Here is a 16,886-nt window from a genome sequence, read left to right as displayed (position 1 = left end):
TCTGTCCAACTCAATGGACACTTTACTAAATGTCCAATCATTAACAAAGGATTCCGGAGGACTTTGTAAGAGTGTATGTAAGACTGCTGTCCAGTGTCCAACCCCATTAAGAGTAGAATTCAGAGGCAACCACCAAGTTGACACAGAGATGTGCACTAAGCCTCGACCTGTGACAGCAGAGAATGGAGGTGTGATGACGTTTCAGTTCTGTTGCTTTGGAAAATATTGTATTTATTGAATGGATTTATTCCATAGAACTCCAAAATGCAATTTATAAACAAACAAATGTACAGTATATCAGCAAAAAAAAACAAAAAAACATCTGCTGATGCGATTGAGGGGCAGATTGAGGAGGAATCATAGTAGGAGAGGTGCACCTATCCATAGGGTTTTGTCTAAAATCCTGACATGGAACTTGTCCCAAAACGGTATAAAATATGTACAATTTATTTCAAGAAGATAATATTGATGCAAATATGTCTTTGAGGCTTTTGATATTGTAATGTTAAGCCTGTTAACCTCCAGTGTGCCGGCTGCGCAAGAGATAATTCGAAATCTGGGTTAAAGACGCTTTCATTTCGCAGGGCACTGAAAGGTTATCCCTTCAAATTGGCCGCTGTAAAGGCATCTTCGCACCGGGCTGTGTTGTTTGCAACTTCGAACAGCTCACTCGGGAGCCCCGGTCTCCCACCCCCGAGCACCCGCTTGAACGCACCACGAAGCTGTCCATAAAGAACGTGCCCGTAGCGCGCATGTGCGGGGGAGGAAGCGCCGTGCCCGTTTATTTCGCTCCGCTGAGCCCGCCGGTCGCAGAGCCCCCTGTTCCGCTCCAGAGGAGGGGCTCCGGCAGACCGGGCGGCCCCGGGGTGATAAATCACGCCAACCCCGTCTTGTGTCGCATGTTTGGTGACGTCCAATTATCGACTCGCTCTGGAAGTCTCCGGGGCCGCGGCCTAGAGACTTTTCGCGGCGAACGTTATTGGACGTTTCCGAGCGCTTGGCCGGGGTTTCGGCGCACGGGCTTTTCCTGGGCGTGGGCCGATGAGGCGCGCCGCTGTGCGTTAGAAAAGGCGAATAGTCGGGAGATCCTAGCCAGCTAGCCGGGGCTTCACAACTCCCAGCGAGGAAGTGGGGAGCGGAAGAAGAAGAAGAAGAAGAAGAAGAAGAAGAAGAAGAAGAAAAATGACATCTCGGAGGTAAGGGGACTGGAAAACAATGTCTCAGCTAATTAACAAGCGCCGCTCCCCCGGAGACTCCACGGGTCGTTTCGAAAAGTGCTGACGGGTGGATGTTGTGTTTAGCCGGGCGGGGGGTGCGGGGGGTGCGGCGGCGGCATACGCGAAGCTAACGAAGTACCACATCAGCGTGATGTCCACCGGCAAACTTTGAGCCCCGTGTGAAAACGTTTCGTCAACGCGCCACAGCTGACCTTAATGGAGTCCGGGCTAATGCTACACGGCGCAAATCACGCGTCAGAAGCGCGTAAAGTTAAGAGTAGCGTTGCGCTGCTTTAGGCCTGTACACACACACACACACACACACACACACACACTCTAAAGTGCACTGTTGGCATGGCTGTGCTGGGGGGGGGGATGTTATTGTTATTTGCTGCTCACAACACAAAGCACCCTTTTCAAAACCTTTTTTGTTGTTGTTGTTGTTGTTGTTTGTTTTTGTTTGTTGTTGTTTTTGTTTTTACTTGAGTGTTTTCATCTCACGCCAGTGCAGTTAAAAACCCCGGGAGACAGTTTTTTGTTTTTTTTTGTCCCCGTCCCCCCCCCCGACATAGTTAATTTGGTTGCACATGCGCAGTGCGTGCGGCGCCGGCACCCTTTTATTCGAATTGCGGTGCGTGTCCACCGCCGCGGGTTGACTTTTACGTCCCTTCCGTCAGGTGGTTCCACCCCAACATCACTGGCGTGGAGGCTGAGAACCTCCTGTTGACCCGTGGGGTGGACGGCAGCTTCCTGGCCCGACCCAGCAAGAGCAACCCCGGAGACTTTACCCTCTCTGTACGGTGAGTTGGGGAAGGCGCTTCCAAGTGCGGGACTTCTCTGCGCTTTGCTGCGATTCCTGATTTGGGAATAGGGAAATGGAAAAAATCGGACGACCAGAAAGCCATAAAATATGTTGGACCGAAGCTGCCAAAGTTGTGGAATGTGTCGACTTTCTTGCTTAAAATCAGAAGCAAGGAAGACGGTTATATTTAGAAACTTTTTTTTCCAAAAACATTTATAGCAAGGACAGTTGCCAGAATTATAGGCATAACCTTCATTCAGTAAGAACAGAGGTGACATCATACGATTTGTATGTTTATTAAAAAACACAACTGACTTACAACGGACTGCCTCGTAGCTGGCAGCTAGTGGAATATTAACCGATAGAGCACAAGTCTAATTTTAATCATTGGTATAATGATATCAGGGTTCAAGCCTTTTCCTTGTCCTGTTTCAAAGTATCCTAAATATTGCGTGTGTTAGTGATTGGGATAATGTGCCACTTCTTCTCTGTTATTTGCTATATTGTCGGTGGCATCTTGCAATACACCCTGTCATCTACATTAGCTGCTTGTCTTTTTCCAGCATTAAGGCTGTAGGGAAATTACCTCTACTCTTCTCTGATGCCTGCCATTGTTGATTTAAGTAGCCGATTGAGATTTTTGCTATAAGCTTCGTCAGTACTAGTGTAAGTTTCGCTTTATTCTGAAAATGATCCCGGTTTGAGTTGACATAATGTATTTGAGTGTTAGTCAATGAAACACATTTTTAGTCTAATTTTAGTCAAATGCATTTGTCATTAACATGACTGCCTCACACATTTAGAGCTTCTGGGAGATTTCTGAACAGTGATTTTTAATACAGGTACTCCTTACTCATCGGCCGAGCTCCGTTCCTAGGACCAGGTCGTTAAGCGAAATGGTCGATAAGCGAGGACCCGTGTTATTTTCACGGTAAGGGGGCGTGGCCATTGTGAACGCCAGTGTAGTAAATACTGACAAACCGCGGGAACAAGACTGAGACTGAGAACGGGGATGAAATGAGATGTATATATTGTACATAAAGGGTGATGGGCGATGAGATGCTTGATGCTTAGACGCTGTGGTATTGTACGCAGCGTACAATACCGACTGGTCAGAGAGCTTGTCCTAAGTCCGAATGGTCGTTAGACAGATAGGTCCTTAAGTGAGGAATACCTGTACAATGAATGCACTTCAATGTTCACATCTTCAAGGTTTTGATGTTTGGAAAATAATTTAGCTCTCTTTCTAACTTGGTGTGAGACAGCTTTGAAACTAAGTTTGACAGACTGACTACACTGTTCATAATATAAATTATAACTTGCAAAATATTATTGCCATTGCTTTCTCAAATAATTTAATGTACGTAGAATATGTCCAAATTATAACTCTCTACTTAGAATGGGCAGAGGCATTGCTGTAATATTCATAATTCAGCAATAATTGCATTTATCCTTCTGGTCTTCCAAGAAGGGGTTATTTGTGCACATGTGTTGATTTCTTGCAAGTTGTTTGTTTTATAAGCAACTATGTTACAGCCTGGATCAAACAGAGATTATTAGAAACTCAAGCTTAGGTACTTTAGTTCATTTTATCTGAATTTAATGCATCTGTTTTGTAAATATATGGAATAGACTTAAAGTTCCTATGTGCATTTTGTTTTTCCTCAAGGGGGAGCTCTAGTCTGCAACAATCTGACGAAAAACAAGCCAAAAAATTATTGTTCTATTCAAACCCTGATTATTTTTTTCTTGCAAAATCTGAAGTCACGGGCCATAAGCTTTGTCAGCTTGGAGAAAAGAGGGGTCAACTAAAACAGAACCAGCTGAGTTTTTCCACATACTCAATGCCAAAACTGAACTTGTGATACCATATGATATTTTGATGTTTTTAGAAGATGTGAAATTTGACACAGATCAAATACTACAACTTCAGAGGACTTAAAACAGTGCAATGCTAAGAAAAGGCTGGATATCATTTACTATTATCCAGGATGAAATCCCCAAAAAAAGAAAAACGCCTTTGTTATTTACAGTAAATTTAAATCTGATTAAATTTCACCTTTTATCCTCTCGGGGGCTTTGCTTGCAAACTGAATTCTACCAAAGTGTCGCAGAATACTTCCTATGCAGCACAAAAGCACATTGTGAAACAATGGATGGCTCAATACGCATTTATGTGAAATGAAGGTTCATCGAGAGGAATTCTGTTCATTGTGGGTGGGGATTATAGGGTCACAGCAGAAGAGACACGTTTATGTCGCGAAAGTTGCAAGGCTTCAGATACGCTGCCATTTTAATCAATATGGAAGGTCACACCAAGCAGAAGTGGCATGCTGCCTTCCCCTCATGTTTTTTTTTTTAAGGACTTGGCTATGCAAAGCGTAAAGTGTGTGTGTGTGTGTGTGTGTGTGTGTGTGTGTGTGTGTGTGTGTGTGTGTGTGTGTGTGTGTGTGTGTGTGTGTGTGTGTGTGTGTGTGTGTGTGTGTGTGTGTGTGTGTGTGTGTGTGTGTGTGTTCAGTGCAGCACCATGGTACTTTTGGCATTCCTGCAGTTTCTTTTACACCACTGTCGTAAAATTCAGTCCGGTGTCGGACAAAAAAATATATTTTATTGAACAAATTTGAACCTTATCAGTCACGTTTGAATAACAGTCTTTACAAACGCAGATATAATGTACACCTAGCTTACAGCGCCTCTTGCACGGACCTCGCCGCTTCAGCGAGCACTCAGTTCACGGCCACGCGGAGCCTCTACAGGGACACGGCCTGCTACCGGGAGAAGGAGCGGTTACATTTTGTATGAGTAACTGGACATTTTTATTTTTTATTTTTTTTAAATACATTTTACCAGGTCAAAAAGTGATGTAGTGCCGTAAAGCATAACACTCTTTTTTTTCCCAGGGTTTCATACCAGAACACCAAAGTTACATTGTGCAAGAACAGGTGTTTGGGGGGTGGGTGTGAACGAAAGAGGTGGTTGATATTGCAAGTCAGTGTCCCATCAAAATTATTTTGAAGCTGTTATTTTAAGGCAGAAAAGATACATAGTGTTGCTTTAAAGGTGATTTAGGTTTTAGTACTGATCAAATTATTTACATTCTGACAAACACAATCACTTTATATTCCTGGATCCTTAAGCAGAGCGTTTCTCTTAATGACTAAACCTGGTTAATTAAAGGATTTATTTTGTTTTTATTTTTTATTACTACTCCTCCTCCAAATAAAGGGTAACCCTTCAGAATGACTTCTCTCCCGGTAATGATGAATTGGATGCTTATCATGATTCTTATAACATCACTAGCAATCACATTCACATAATCACATTTGAATTATGTCCATGTCCACAAAACAATTCAAATACAAACTACTGATGATGATTCAAGCTCGTCTTCCACTGACTGTCATTTCACTTATCTGTTGTGCCTTTTGTTTTGCAGGAGAAATGGAGCCGTCACCCACATCAAAATACAGAACACGGGGGACTACTATGATCTGTATGGCGGGGAGAAGTTTGCCACATTGGCAGAACTGGTGCAGTATTACATGGAGCATCACGGGCAGCTGAAAGAGAAAAACGGAGACGTTATCGAGCTCAAGTATCCACTCAACTGTGCAGACCCCACATCAGAAAGGTGATGATCCTGGTCTGTGGGACGGCACGAGTGGTCCGCTGATGTTTGAATGACTTCTTCATTGAAAGATCTCTCAAACAAACCAAATTTGTAGCTAGTATGCTAAGATGACTTAAGCTTTTTAATTTGTTATTGTTTAAGGTGGTGCTGGTGATATTTCTACGGTGGCGACATACTGTATATGCATGTGTGCAGATGCCTTGTATCATGTTGGCGTCGTTTACATCGCGAGCTAAGAAAGACAATGGAGTCACTACAATATATTTGGGCAGTTTGCCGGACAAGAAATGGCCTTTTCTCAGTCGTGATTTAAAATACTCTCAGACTTGCCCTACTCTGGAGATTGGAGCTAATCTAGTAAGTGAAGGCTTAAATTAAACCTGGCCAGAGGTGGGTTTAATGGACGTGGGCCTCCAGGTCAACCATGACAATGGAGAACATGGATTATTTGGACCAGCACCAAGACCACACAGAAGGAGCTGACTAGTCCTACCTTACAGTAGTCTAGGATTTCTTAGTTGAGAACTAAATCATCTTAAATTAATCTAAGTCTCAGAAAGATTAGTTTAGTCCTGATTTTAGATTATGAAACTGCCCCATAATGTTTCAGATTGAGCGATTGTGTGTGTGTGTGTGTGTGTGTGTGTGTGTGTGTGTGTGTGTGTGTGTGTGTGTGTGTGTGTGTGTGTGTGTGTGTGTGTGTGTGTGTGTGTGTGTGTGTGTGTGTGTGTGTGTGTGTGTGTGTGTGTGTGTGTGCCAGTTTACGATATGATCATCATTTCCTATTTCATTTCTTCTGTCAGATGGTTCCATGGACACTTGTCCGGCAGGGAAGCAGAGAAGCTGCTGACAGAAAAAGGAAAGAACGGCAGTTTCCTGGTGAGAGAGAGCCAGAGCCATCCCGGGGACTTTGTTTTGTCCGTCCGCACTGGCGACGACAAGACCGAAACCAGCGACGGCAAACCCAAAGTCACACACGTCATGATCCGCTGTCAGGTACTCCTCATCATACTGTACTATGAATTATGAGGCCCCGTTCCCAATATTGTTAAGATGAACTAGAAAATGTACTACCCCCGTCGTATCATTTATTCAAAATATGCTGCTAATTTCGCTATCAATATCAACTCTTCTGATTGCTCTATAAGAACCTGTGTTGTGCTCGTTATCTGCCGTTCAGCATGACCTGTACGATGTCGGGGGAGGGGAGAAGTTTGACTCGCTCACCGACTTGGTGGAGCACTACAAGAAGAACCCGATGGTGGAAACCCTGGGTACCGTGCTTCAGCTCAAACAGGTACTCCCGCGCCTCTCCACGGCGTAGGCTTTCTTACACGGCCGCTACAGTGAGCGCCGCTCATCTGACTGAAACTCTGCTGTAACACTGCCCCCTCCCCCCCGTGCTTCACAGCCCCTGAACACAACGCGCATCAACGCTGCCGAGATCGAAAGCCGAGTGAGGGAGCTGAGCAAATTGGCCGAGGCCACAGACAAAGTTAAACAAGGATTTTGGGAAGAATTTGAGGTAAGAAATTTATTCTACTTTTATGAAGTTTATAATGTCGAGTTTTTGTTGACCTAGAGTAGGGAATGTGTAAATTAAATTATATGTTTATCACTGAAGTCACACTTAAATGTGGTGTTGAACTACATTATATTGAGAGGTGTTTGAAATGTTTTGTCCTCTCTATTGACATAGATAAGGGGGGCAGAATATTGGAAACACCTGAATATAATGCCACCGCCACCAACTATGACATCGATGCTAACATATCATTGAACTAACATCCCTTCTATGACAGCCTACAAAACCCTGAACATTATAGGCAACATAAAACCTAATTTGTGGCAGAGCTGTTGTACACACACTGTTCTGCCACAAACCATCACTAATAACCACTTATAAGCAATGTTTTTCACTCCACCTGTCGGTGGTTTACATTGCTCATCTCGTTCCAATGGCACCTGTCAAGGGGTGGGATATATGAGGCAGCAAGTGACCAGTCAGTTCTGGAAGTTGATGTGTTGGAAGCAGGAAGAATGGACAAGCGTAAGGATCTGAATGACTTGACAAGGCCCAAAGTGTGTTGGCTAGGAAACTGTAAGAGCATCTCCAAAACGACAGGTCTTGTGGGGTGTTCCTGGTATGCAGTGGTTGGAATTATGTTAACAATTTATAGACTATCGATTAATTGCTAATAAGGATTTAATAGATTAAGATTTTGTCTTATCTGCACCAGACTTGATTTGCTACGTAACAGCTGGCTCATTCTGTTGCAGAGGACGGCAAAAAATTTAAATATTTAACTCGCGCAAAGACAATATTCCTGTATGCACGAACCAGCTCAGCCTCGAACTAATCCATTTGGAAATTTAGTTAAATTAAATGACGCGAAACGGTCGCGCACCAAGTCACACAATCTCTGAGGTGCTCGACATCGCATGTCCCCACGCACCATGGCACCACCCCCTGGTGACCTCATTACCTTTTTTTGACATCAATTAATCGATGATTGTTTGTCAAGGTTAACAGCTATCGATTAAGGACATTCCTTTAAATTTGCATCCCTACGAAAAGTGGTTCAAGGAAGGACGGCCGGTCTACCGCTGACAGGTTCATGGGCTCATTAATGCGCATGAGGAGCGAAATCTAGCCCATTTGGTACGATTCAACAGAAGAACACTGTGGCACAAATTGCTTGAATGCTGGCTATGATAGAAAGGTGTGAGAACACATAGTGCATCACAGCTTGTTGCGTATGGGGCTGGTACTCACAGACCAGTCAGAGTGCCCATGCTGATCCCTGTCCACCGCCAAAAGCCCCTTCAATGGGCAGCTGAGCATCAGAACTGCCATGAAGAAGGTGGCCTGGTCTGATGAATCACATTTTCTTAGGGTAGGGTCCAATTGAGAATCTGTGGGATGTACTGGAACAACAAGCCTGATCCATGGGGGCCCCACCTCACAACTTCCAGGACTTTAAGGATCTTCTGCTAACGTCTTGGTGCCAGATACCACAGGACACCTTCAGAGGTCTTGTGTAGTCCATGCCTCAACGGGTCAGAGCTGTTTTGACGACGAGAGGAAGGGCTACACTGTGTGTGTGTGTGTGTGTGTGTGTGTGTGTGTGTGTGTGTGTGTGTGTGTGTGTGTGTGTGTGTGTGTGTGTGTGTGTGTGTGTGTGTGTGTGTGTGTGTGTGTGTGTGTGTGTGTGTGTGTGTAGATCCTGATATATATATATATATTTTTCTCTCCTCAGACTTTGCAGCAACAGGAGTGCAAGCTTCTTTACAGTCGCAAAGAGGGCCAGAGAGCGGAGAACAAAAACAAGAACAGATATAAAAACATCCTTCCGTGTAAGACTCTTCCTTTGCCATGGCGGCGTTTCACACAAACTTGTCATGTGAGGTCTTTCTAAGTTTTTTTTTTTTTTTTTTTTGGTCTATTTGTAGTTGACCACACACGCGTGGTGCTGAACGATGGAGACACGAATGAGCTGGGCTCTGACTACATCAATGCCAATATCATCACGGTCGTACCTGCCGTCATGGTAAACTGACTTCAACCTCAAGGACACACCCGCACATGTTCTGTTTTCCACAAATGATTTATTTACATACTGTCATCTCTGATGCTGCGCCACTGTACAATAGTTGTGATCAAAGCCGTTCTTCAGCTAGGAGTACGTCTTGTTATTTGGCTCTTGTTTTGACTTTGCAGTTGTGTTCTCTGGTCTCTCAGAGGAATTCCCTTTCATTGTGTGTCCGCCTGTGCCCGTAGCCGGAGCTGGAGTCCAAGTGCAACAGCACCAAGCTCAAGAAGTGCTACATCGCCACTCAGGGCTGTCTGCAGAACACCATCAGTGACTTTTGGAGGATGGTGTTCCAAGAAAACTCTCGGGTCATCGTCATGACCACCAAGGAGGTTGAGCGGGGAAAGGTATGGCCACCAGATGATCTGCGTGATACACTGTGCAATGTATTTCCTGATACAAGTACAAGGTGTATCTAAATGTGGGCCCCTCTTTTACGAAAACAACAACAAACAGTAACAGTCCAACATTTACTGTGTTGTTTTTTTTTTCTTTTTTTCATTTCACTTATATTGACCTTTCTGCATCTGTCTCTTCTTAAACTGGATGGAGTGGAAACAAGTCAGAATTTATTTTTCAAGGTTGTTTCCATGTTATTTATGTAATAGATATGTACTTTATTCATCCTAGACGGGAAATTCCAATGTCCCAGTCGCTCACACAATCACAATAGGCGAAATAATATTGAAACAAGACAGTAGAAAAATATGAAAGCAGAAGATGGTGATATATGGAACATTTGGAAAATATACAATAAACCTAACATCTTTACCCAATAAAAAAAAAGTGCCAATATACACCAAACATAACCATAAACAACAGATTTAACAAATATCCAATTTCTATACAATAATGAATGAAATATACGGAAGCAGAAAGATGAAAAGTATAATAAACCTATACACCAAGACCAAAAGTTGGCATACATATGCCGCTGTATTAAAACTCACATTATGATGATGTTAATGACTCACTAACTTATTTAATGTATTATATATCCTCTGAAAGATCTAGTCTTTGTTGCAACTACCTTCTCATCTGTCGTCTCTCGACCAGCAACCACATCACATTTGGCTAAAGTGTCTTTAAATGTCATTCATACAAGTTTGCTGTGTCTGTCCAGAGTAAGTGTGTGAAGTACTGGCCGGACATGTCGGCTCTGAAGGAGTACGGGGCGATGCGGGTTCGCAACGTCCGAGAGACAGCGGCGCACGACTACACCCTGAGAGAACTGAAGCTGTCCAAGGTCGGGCAGGTGAGACATGGCTTTTTGTCTTAATTTAGAGTCCTTGAAGGTCCCTTGAGGTTGTGCTGTGCCATTATTAATTCTTAAGATAAGTCACTTATTAGGAAATAAATTATCAATAAATGTAACTTCCGAAAGAGTATATCAACTTTTAGACTGAGGTCTGAATAAGATGTTTGTCACTAAAGTCTTGAATAATTGCTGAATTTATAAGTTTGACTTGCAAGACAAATGGACAAACTGGCTCCCTTAACTACTTATTAGGGATGCAAATGACAGTGTTTTTAAATGTTTTTTAAATTTGATTTAACGTTAACGCTGGTGCACAAAAATAAATTATTTATATATTAAAAAAAGATTATATAAAGATATAGATAGATTAGATAGATAGATCTGTCTGTCTGTCTGTCTCAAAACGCTGATGGGCAAGTAATGTGTATGGTGGTGTATGCCCTAACTGCGGTAGCCCTACTAAATTACCACAACTGGTCTGTCTTTTAAGAACATTTATGTTTTTACTATTCACATAATATATGTTTAATCTAACTTTCACAAAAGAGCTGTCAAGTCAGAAGCGTTGGTTGTGTTATGTCAAATAGTGTGATGTTTTCGTATTCAATTAAAATAGAAACAAATAGTTTTTATACTCAGCTTGCAATAGATATAATCGTGAAGAGATAATGAAATATGTCGAGTCCAGACATTGGCATGACAATCTTTTAGATGAATTAAAAATTAAAATACAGGAAATGCTTTGTGGTAGAAGTATGTTTTGAAAAGACATTTAAAAAACACTTCTCATAATAATGACTTTGCCAGCCTCAAAGCCTGGGAGCTCTGGCTGTGACAGCCTTATGGCCTTTAGAAGTTCTATCCGGTTGACTTGACTCATTCAGGTTTGTTGTCATTTTTTGTTCCACCTGACTTGACGCAGGGGAACACGGAGCGCACCGTGTGGCAGTACCACTTCAGGGCCTGGCCGGACCACGGCGTCCCCACTGACCCGGGCGGGGTGCTGGACTTCTTGGAGGAGGTCAACCTGAAGCAGGAGAGCATACTAGAGGCTGGACCCATAGCGGTGCACTGCAGGTACGCAGGTCAACGCCAGCGCAAACAAATCTGCCGTCACTTCCAGAGTTGATGGGTTAATATCAACCGTTGTTAAATGTTGTTCTCCTACAGCGCTGGGATTGGGCGGACGGGAACCTTCATCGTGATTGATATCCTTATAGATGTGATCAGAGAGAAAGGTACGTGCCTGATGCTACAAACTACAAGAATATGTATGGAGCAATATGATGGATTTTCTCATATTTATTTCCAAAAATTGGGTTAGTGAGATCCGTTGGTTGATATTGAGTCATTGATTTGCAGTGGTTGAAAGTAACAGTAGAAATACTTAAGTACATTTCTTAAGTATCAGTATTTACTTAATTATCTTAATTACCAGTTCCAAAGACTTGTGGTACAATTTTTACTCCATTTTTTCAAAGCAAATGTCAAAAAATTCAAGCATTGCAGCAGCTCAGTGGGGAAAGAAAGTACAGAGTAACAGCAGAGAAATGTAAATTAAATGATGGTATATATATGCTTACAATAAGCAATCAAACAGTAAAAAATACAAGTAAGTAATAATAAATGGCTCAGAATGTACATGAATAAGTACTATAACTCCACTACATTTCTAACAGTTGTTACTTGAGTTTTTTTAATCTGATTTATATTGATATGCATTTAATTTTGAAAATATGTATTTATATCAATACGCATTTTTTTTAAACCAAGATTTGTATTTATAGCTGTCAAAAGCAAAACAAATCATAATGAAGTAGTATAGTAGTATTCCCCTCGTCCCCCTTTTCTACGCCCGCTTTGTTTGTACCGTGACGAGCGGGTGTTAAAGTGTGACTTAACGCCACCGCAGGGGTGGACTGTGACATCGACGTGCCGAAGACCATCCAGATGGTCCGCTCCCAGCGCTCAGGGATGGTGCAGACCGAGGCCCAGTACAGGTTCATCTACATGGCCGTGCAGCACTACATCGAAACGCTGCAGAGACGCATTGAGGAGGAGCAGGTGTGTGTGGTTGGCCGCGCCCGAACTTGAACTTGTTTTTGTTGTTTGTTGCTTCCGTCATGAGTTGTCTCTGATTTTCTCCGTTTGCGCCTCGTGTCTGCAGAAGAGCAAGATCAAAGGGCGCGAGTACACCAACATCAAGTACTCGTTGTCGGACTTGACCGGAGGAGAGCAGAGCCCCCTGCCTCCCTGCACTCCCATCCCCACTCCCACCTGCACAGAGTGAGTGTCCCAACTTCCCAAAGTTAGGGTTCTTACCGGGTCCTCGAAGTGCTTGAGAAGTCCTTGGAAAAGAACACGATCATTGAAAACCTGTGATATAATCTTCCCCCTGGTTTTGTCATTCAAATTAACGTAATAAAAACCTTCCAAAATCGCTTTTTTTTCCAACATAGATAATTTGAGGGAAATGTGAATTTAATCCAGCATGGTTGGAAATATAAACCTATAATAGTAGATGCCAATGACATTATTACTAGATATGCTAATATAAATAATAGACAATGAGAGTAAGATATTATTTTAATTAAGATCACACTGAAAATTGATTTAGATTTGTTTTGAGGTGCTTGAAAATTAAAAAGTAGTGCTTAAAGTACTTAAGTCGTGTGTGTGTGTGTGTGTGTGTGTGTGTGTGTGTGTGTGTGTGTGTGTGTGTGTGTGTGTGTGTGTGTGTGTGTGTGTGTGTGTGTGTGTGTGTGTGTGTGTGTGTGTGTGTGTGTGTGTGTGTCAGGTTGAGGGAGGACACTTCCAGGGTGTATGAGAACGTGGGGCTCATGCAGCAGCAGAAGAGTTACAGATGAGATTCACCGGTTCTGGGTAAAAGACCTTGTTTTTCCGCTTACGCGCTCCTTCTTCACGCACTCTGAACCCACCATACATGTAGGTGACGATATTTCTGTCGCCAGCCACACCTTGACGCCTGAGACTCGACCATGCCGCGGAACATGGAACAATAGAGAATTGTGACAAAGCAAACGCGAGAGACCAGACCAGACCATCCCGATGTCCCTCCGCTCGTCGCTCATCCAACACGGACACTTGCCCTCTACGTGTATTCTAAACCACTGTGATTGTCAGAAGAGCCGGATGCGGAGAAGCCTAACACGCCCAAACTCCCGATGAAAGCCTGGGTTTATGGTTTTAAAGCCTCCCTCAAGCTGGTCCTAACAAAGGGCTGCGACTAGCAAGCGCTCTCCTCAGAGGGAAAATTGTTGTTGTTTTTATATATATATATATATATATATATATATATATATATATATATATATATATATATATATATATATATATATATATAAAATATGTGTGTACTTTGTCGTTTTTTTTTTTTTTTTTTTTAGTTTTTTATTATTATTAACCAAAGGAAATATATGTAGAATGTTTTTATTTGGAAGTCAAGGAGGCTTATTCGAGTCGACACAAAGGCTTGTGCCCAAACCACACGTCATTTCATTTAACACTTCCCAAATGTCTCGTTTTCAGCCCATTAGGCCTTGGAACAAAACAGGTGATGTTCTCTAATGATCACGCAGGAATCCAGTTTTATTTGTATTTTATTAATGAATGGACAAACTATTTACTGTTGAATTCTAATCCACTCCCTGTATTTATTTATTTTTTAATACAGAAATACTGCTTTTGAAGAGAAACGAATCATTCAGGCCGTCAGAAGCATAAATTAACTGTTTAGTTCGACTTTGCATCGTTCATTTCTGTTGCCTTTTTTTTTTTTCCTATTAGTTACCATTCCTGAGCTCAAGCCGAATGTCCTTAACGCTGCACTTTTTAAGCAGAATAACAGCCTTGATACGTATGCTTGATATGAATAACAAACCTAGTCTAGAGGTTAGAAGACAGGTCAGGGGGTGGGGTGGGGTGGGTTTAGGTTTAATTTAATCCCCCTGATACTCCCGCACTTCTCGCCAGTTACTCTTCGACAGGGATGGACCGACCACCAATGTTACATCTTGAATATCGGTCCCAGCAGTATAGACCCGTGAGCATTTGTTTGGAGCCAATAGAACATAATTGACAAATCTTATTTTTCTTCAGTGTAGAGATTCTGTATTTTAGTGTCTGATCTGTTTGTTTGGAATATGTTTGTCTATGATGATTAGAGGCTGGTGTTCTACACATCCAGTATCGGTCCATCCACCCCACATCCACCCCACCCTTCTCAAACCCATATGAGCTCTCCCCCCCCCCCCAACTTTTATTCCTTCTTTCGAATGACGAATGCCTATTGCGTATTGTTGCCTGTCGTGTGCACCACATGTGCTTAATTTTCAGTGTCAGCGTAATGGGAAGCAGTCACCTTTCTGAGCTTTGAGAGTATAAATAGTTTTATTTTTATTTTGTTTTTGTTTTTTTGTGTCATTATAGGCTAAATTAAATTTTTAGTCTTTACAGATACACGCCCACGTTTGCAAGCACAAGCATTAAGCATTCTGAATGGGGCAGTGCAGTCATCGGCCTCATCCGATACAAGTATTTCTATGTCTTACTGTTCTAAAAGAAAATTGTCAAACTAAAGCATTTTAACTTTTTTTTTTCAACTAGATAAGTGAGTTCTTACCATCAGCTGCAGTATTTCTGGAAGGTCCCAGGCTGATATTTATACGTGCATTAATAATTGTAGTGAGGATCCACCTGCCCGCTTGGGACTTGTGGCTTTTTGACTTTCCAATTTTTCAAAAGTTTTTTTTTTTTCTTTTCTTCATACTTTCTCTATCTGCACATTTGTTATGTTTTTACGCCTTGAGAAACTGCATTGTAACTATTAATTTAGTCCTTAGGATATTAACTCGGACTCTAAATGAAGAGGAGACTACAGCTCCTCCTGACTTTGCCTTATGGGGCAGTTCTCATCGACCACTGATCCAGGATTGAAAAGCCTTTTGTGCCCTTTGTTGTTAGCTTCATTTGGGGCTACCTTCATCATGGAGGAGAACACATTCACCTTAAATCAGTGTTTTGGGGTCGCTTCCTTCCGTCACAGTATACTTTGCTCAGTAAAAGGACTCTGTGAAGACATGGCTGTATTACGCCAAGTGTCGTTATTTTTTTTTTTCCATCCTAATCCATTGACTGAGTTGATATTCTACAGTGTGATGTACTGTATGCAGTTTTCCCATTTTATTATATTGTAGAATGTATGGGTCTTTGTGTGTACATGTCTAATGTTTAGTGCCGTGATCTTGACGTTTTGTGTCCAGTGGTCTGTGTGAGGATATGCAAGTGCTTTTTTGGGAATATGGAGTATGGCTTGTTCCAGCCAGAAGCTCCTTGATACTTGGTCTCTTTTTTTATTTTATTTTATTTTTTATTCTCACTGATCATAAAACCGCATTCTCTTAATTATTATATAAGCAATTTATATGCATAGATGTGCCTTCTATGCATATGCTTATGTGTATGTGATAGCTATTAAAAACAGTGCTCTTTAGATCCAATACCATTCAGAACCCTTAACACATAAATGTGAATTCTGTCATTCTGAACATCCTGAACAAAAAGGAGGAACAGTGATTGCAATGCAAACAAACAACTATATTTTTAACATGTATATTGTACATGAATACCTGGTAGAGGAGAATGTACTTACTAAACATATCTACTTGCCAATAAGATATACTGTATGTATATTCCTACAGGACAGCTTTCTCTCTGTGACACAGAGAGGGATCTCCCTCGAAAGCTTAAGAGGTTTATTGTATTGTATGACTTTCAATGCAGTTAACCATGTTAACTTCTTCAATAACAATAAATGGCTAGCTCATGCCTCATTTGGTGTCAGTGTCTTTATGTGTGATTTGAATTTGCACTCTGCTGTGTTTTTCGGAGTGCTGGGGCAGATGACGAACTCTACCCGAAATTAAAAAAAAAAAAAAAAAAAAACAACCAGCACATGAAATATCGGTGAATATTTTATTTAATAATATTTTATTACAGGATTGCACAGGATTTTGAATAAGGGTCCAGAGGAAAGACCCTGGATACCTGACCAGATTAAAACGATCGAATGCTTTTAGTATAGATTATATTATCGAGATCAGAGTTAAAAGCTGTGCCCTTCTGTGAAAGCCCACCGTTGTTTTACAGACAATTAATTGTGTCTCCTTGCAAAATTACCTTAAGTGATGTCTGTAAATATGTTAAAGCACCAAATTCTGGTTGGCGACGCTTCATTATAATCTGATTTCTATTTTGGGCCACACAGGACTTGGAACAATGATTCTGACCTGAATCCGGCTCAGCGGGATAATAGCATTCTGCAAGAAAAAGAAATCTGCAACAAATGCTATAAATTTCATGGGGT

The 16,886-nt window shown here is 41.9% G+C and overlaps 1 protein-coding gene across 1 annotated transcript; it reads left to right on the top strand.

Annotated features, from left to right (window-relative positions):
- Positions 1-879: 879 nt before the first annotated feature.
- On the top strand, positions 880-13,578 carry ptpn11a (protein tyrosine phosphatase non-receptor type 11a). The gene is made up of 16 exons (XM_080018165.1): positions 880-1,196; positions 1,895-2,017; positions 5,456-5,650; positions 6,454-6,646; positions 6,831-6,947; positions 7,062-7,175; positions 8,911-9,007; positions 9,104-9,201; positions 9,432-9,590; positions 10,367-10,498; positions 11,424-11,578; positions 11,672-11,739; positions 12,414-12,565; positions 12,669-12,787; positions 13,299-13,384; positions 13,474-13,578. Exons 1-15 carry the CDS (start codon positions 1,183-1,185, stop codon positions 13,366-13,368), a joined length of 1,806 nt encoding a protein of 601 aa, XP_079874291.1. The 5' UTR covers positions 880-1,182; the 3' UTR covers positions 13,369-13,384; positions 13,474-13,578.
- Positions 13,579-16,886: the final 3,308 nt, after the last annotated feature.

Source organism: Zeus faber, assembly GCF_960531495.2.
Source record: "Zeus faber genome assembly, chromosome: 17".
NCBI classification, from domain to species: domain Eukaryota; kingdom Metazoa; phylum Chordata; class Actinopteri; order Zeiformes; family Zeidae; genus Zeus; species Zeus faber.
Note: the sequence above shows the minus strand (reverse complement) of the source record. Positions and strands in the feature narration are given on the sequence as shown.

Coding starts and splice junctions, on each gene's coding strand:
- ptpn11a (XM_080018165.1), top strand. Junction 9,202..9,431: donor CGGTCGTACCTGCCGTCATG/GTAAACTGACTT, acceptor CTGTGCCCGTAG/CCGGAGCTGGAGTCCAAGTG. Junction 9,591..10,366: donor AGGAGGTTGAGCGGGGAAAG/GTATGGCCACCA, acceptor GTGTCTGTCCAG/AGTAAGTGTGTGAAGTACTG.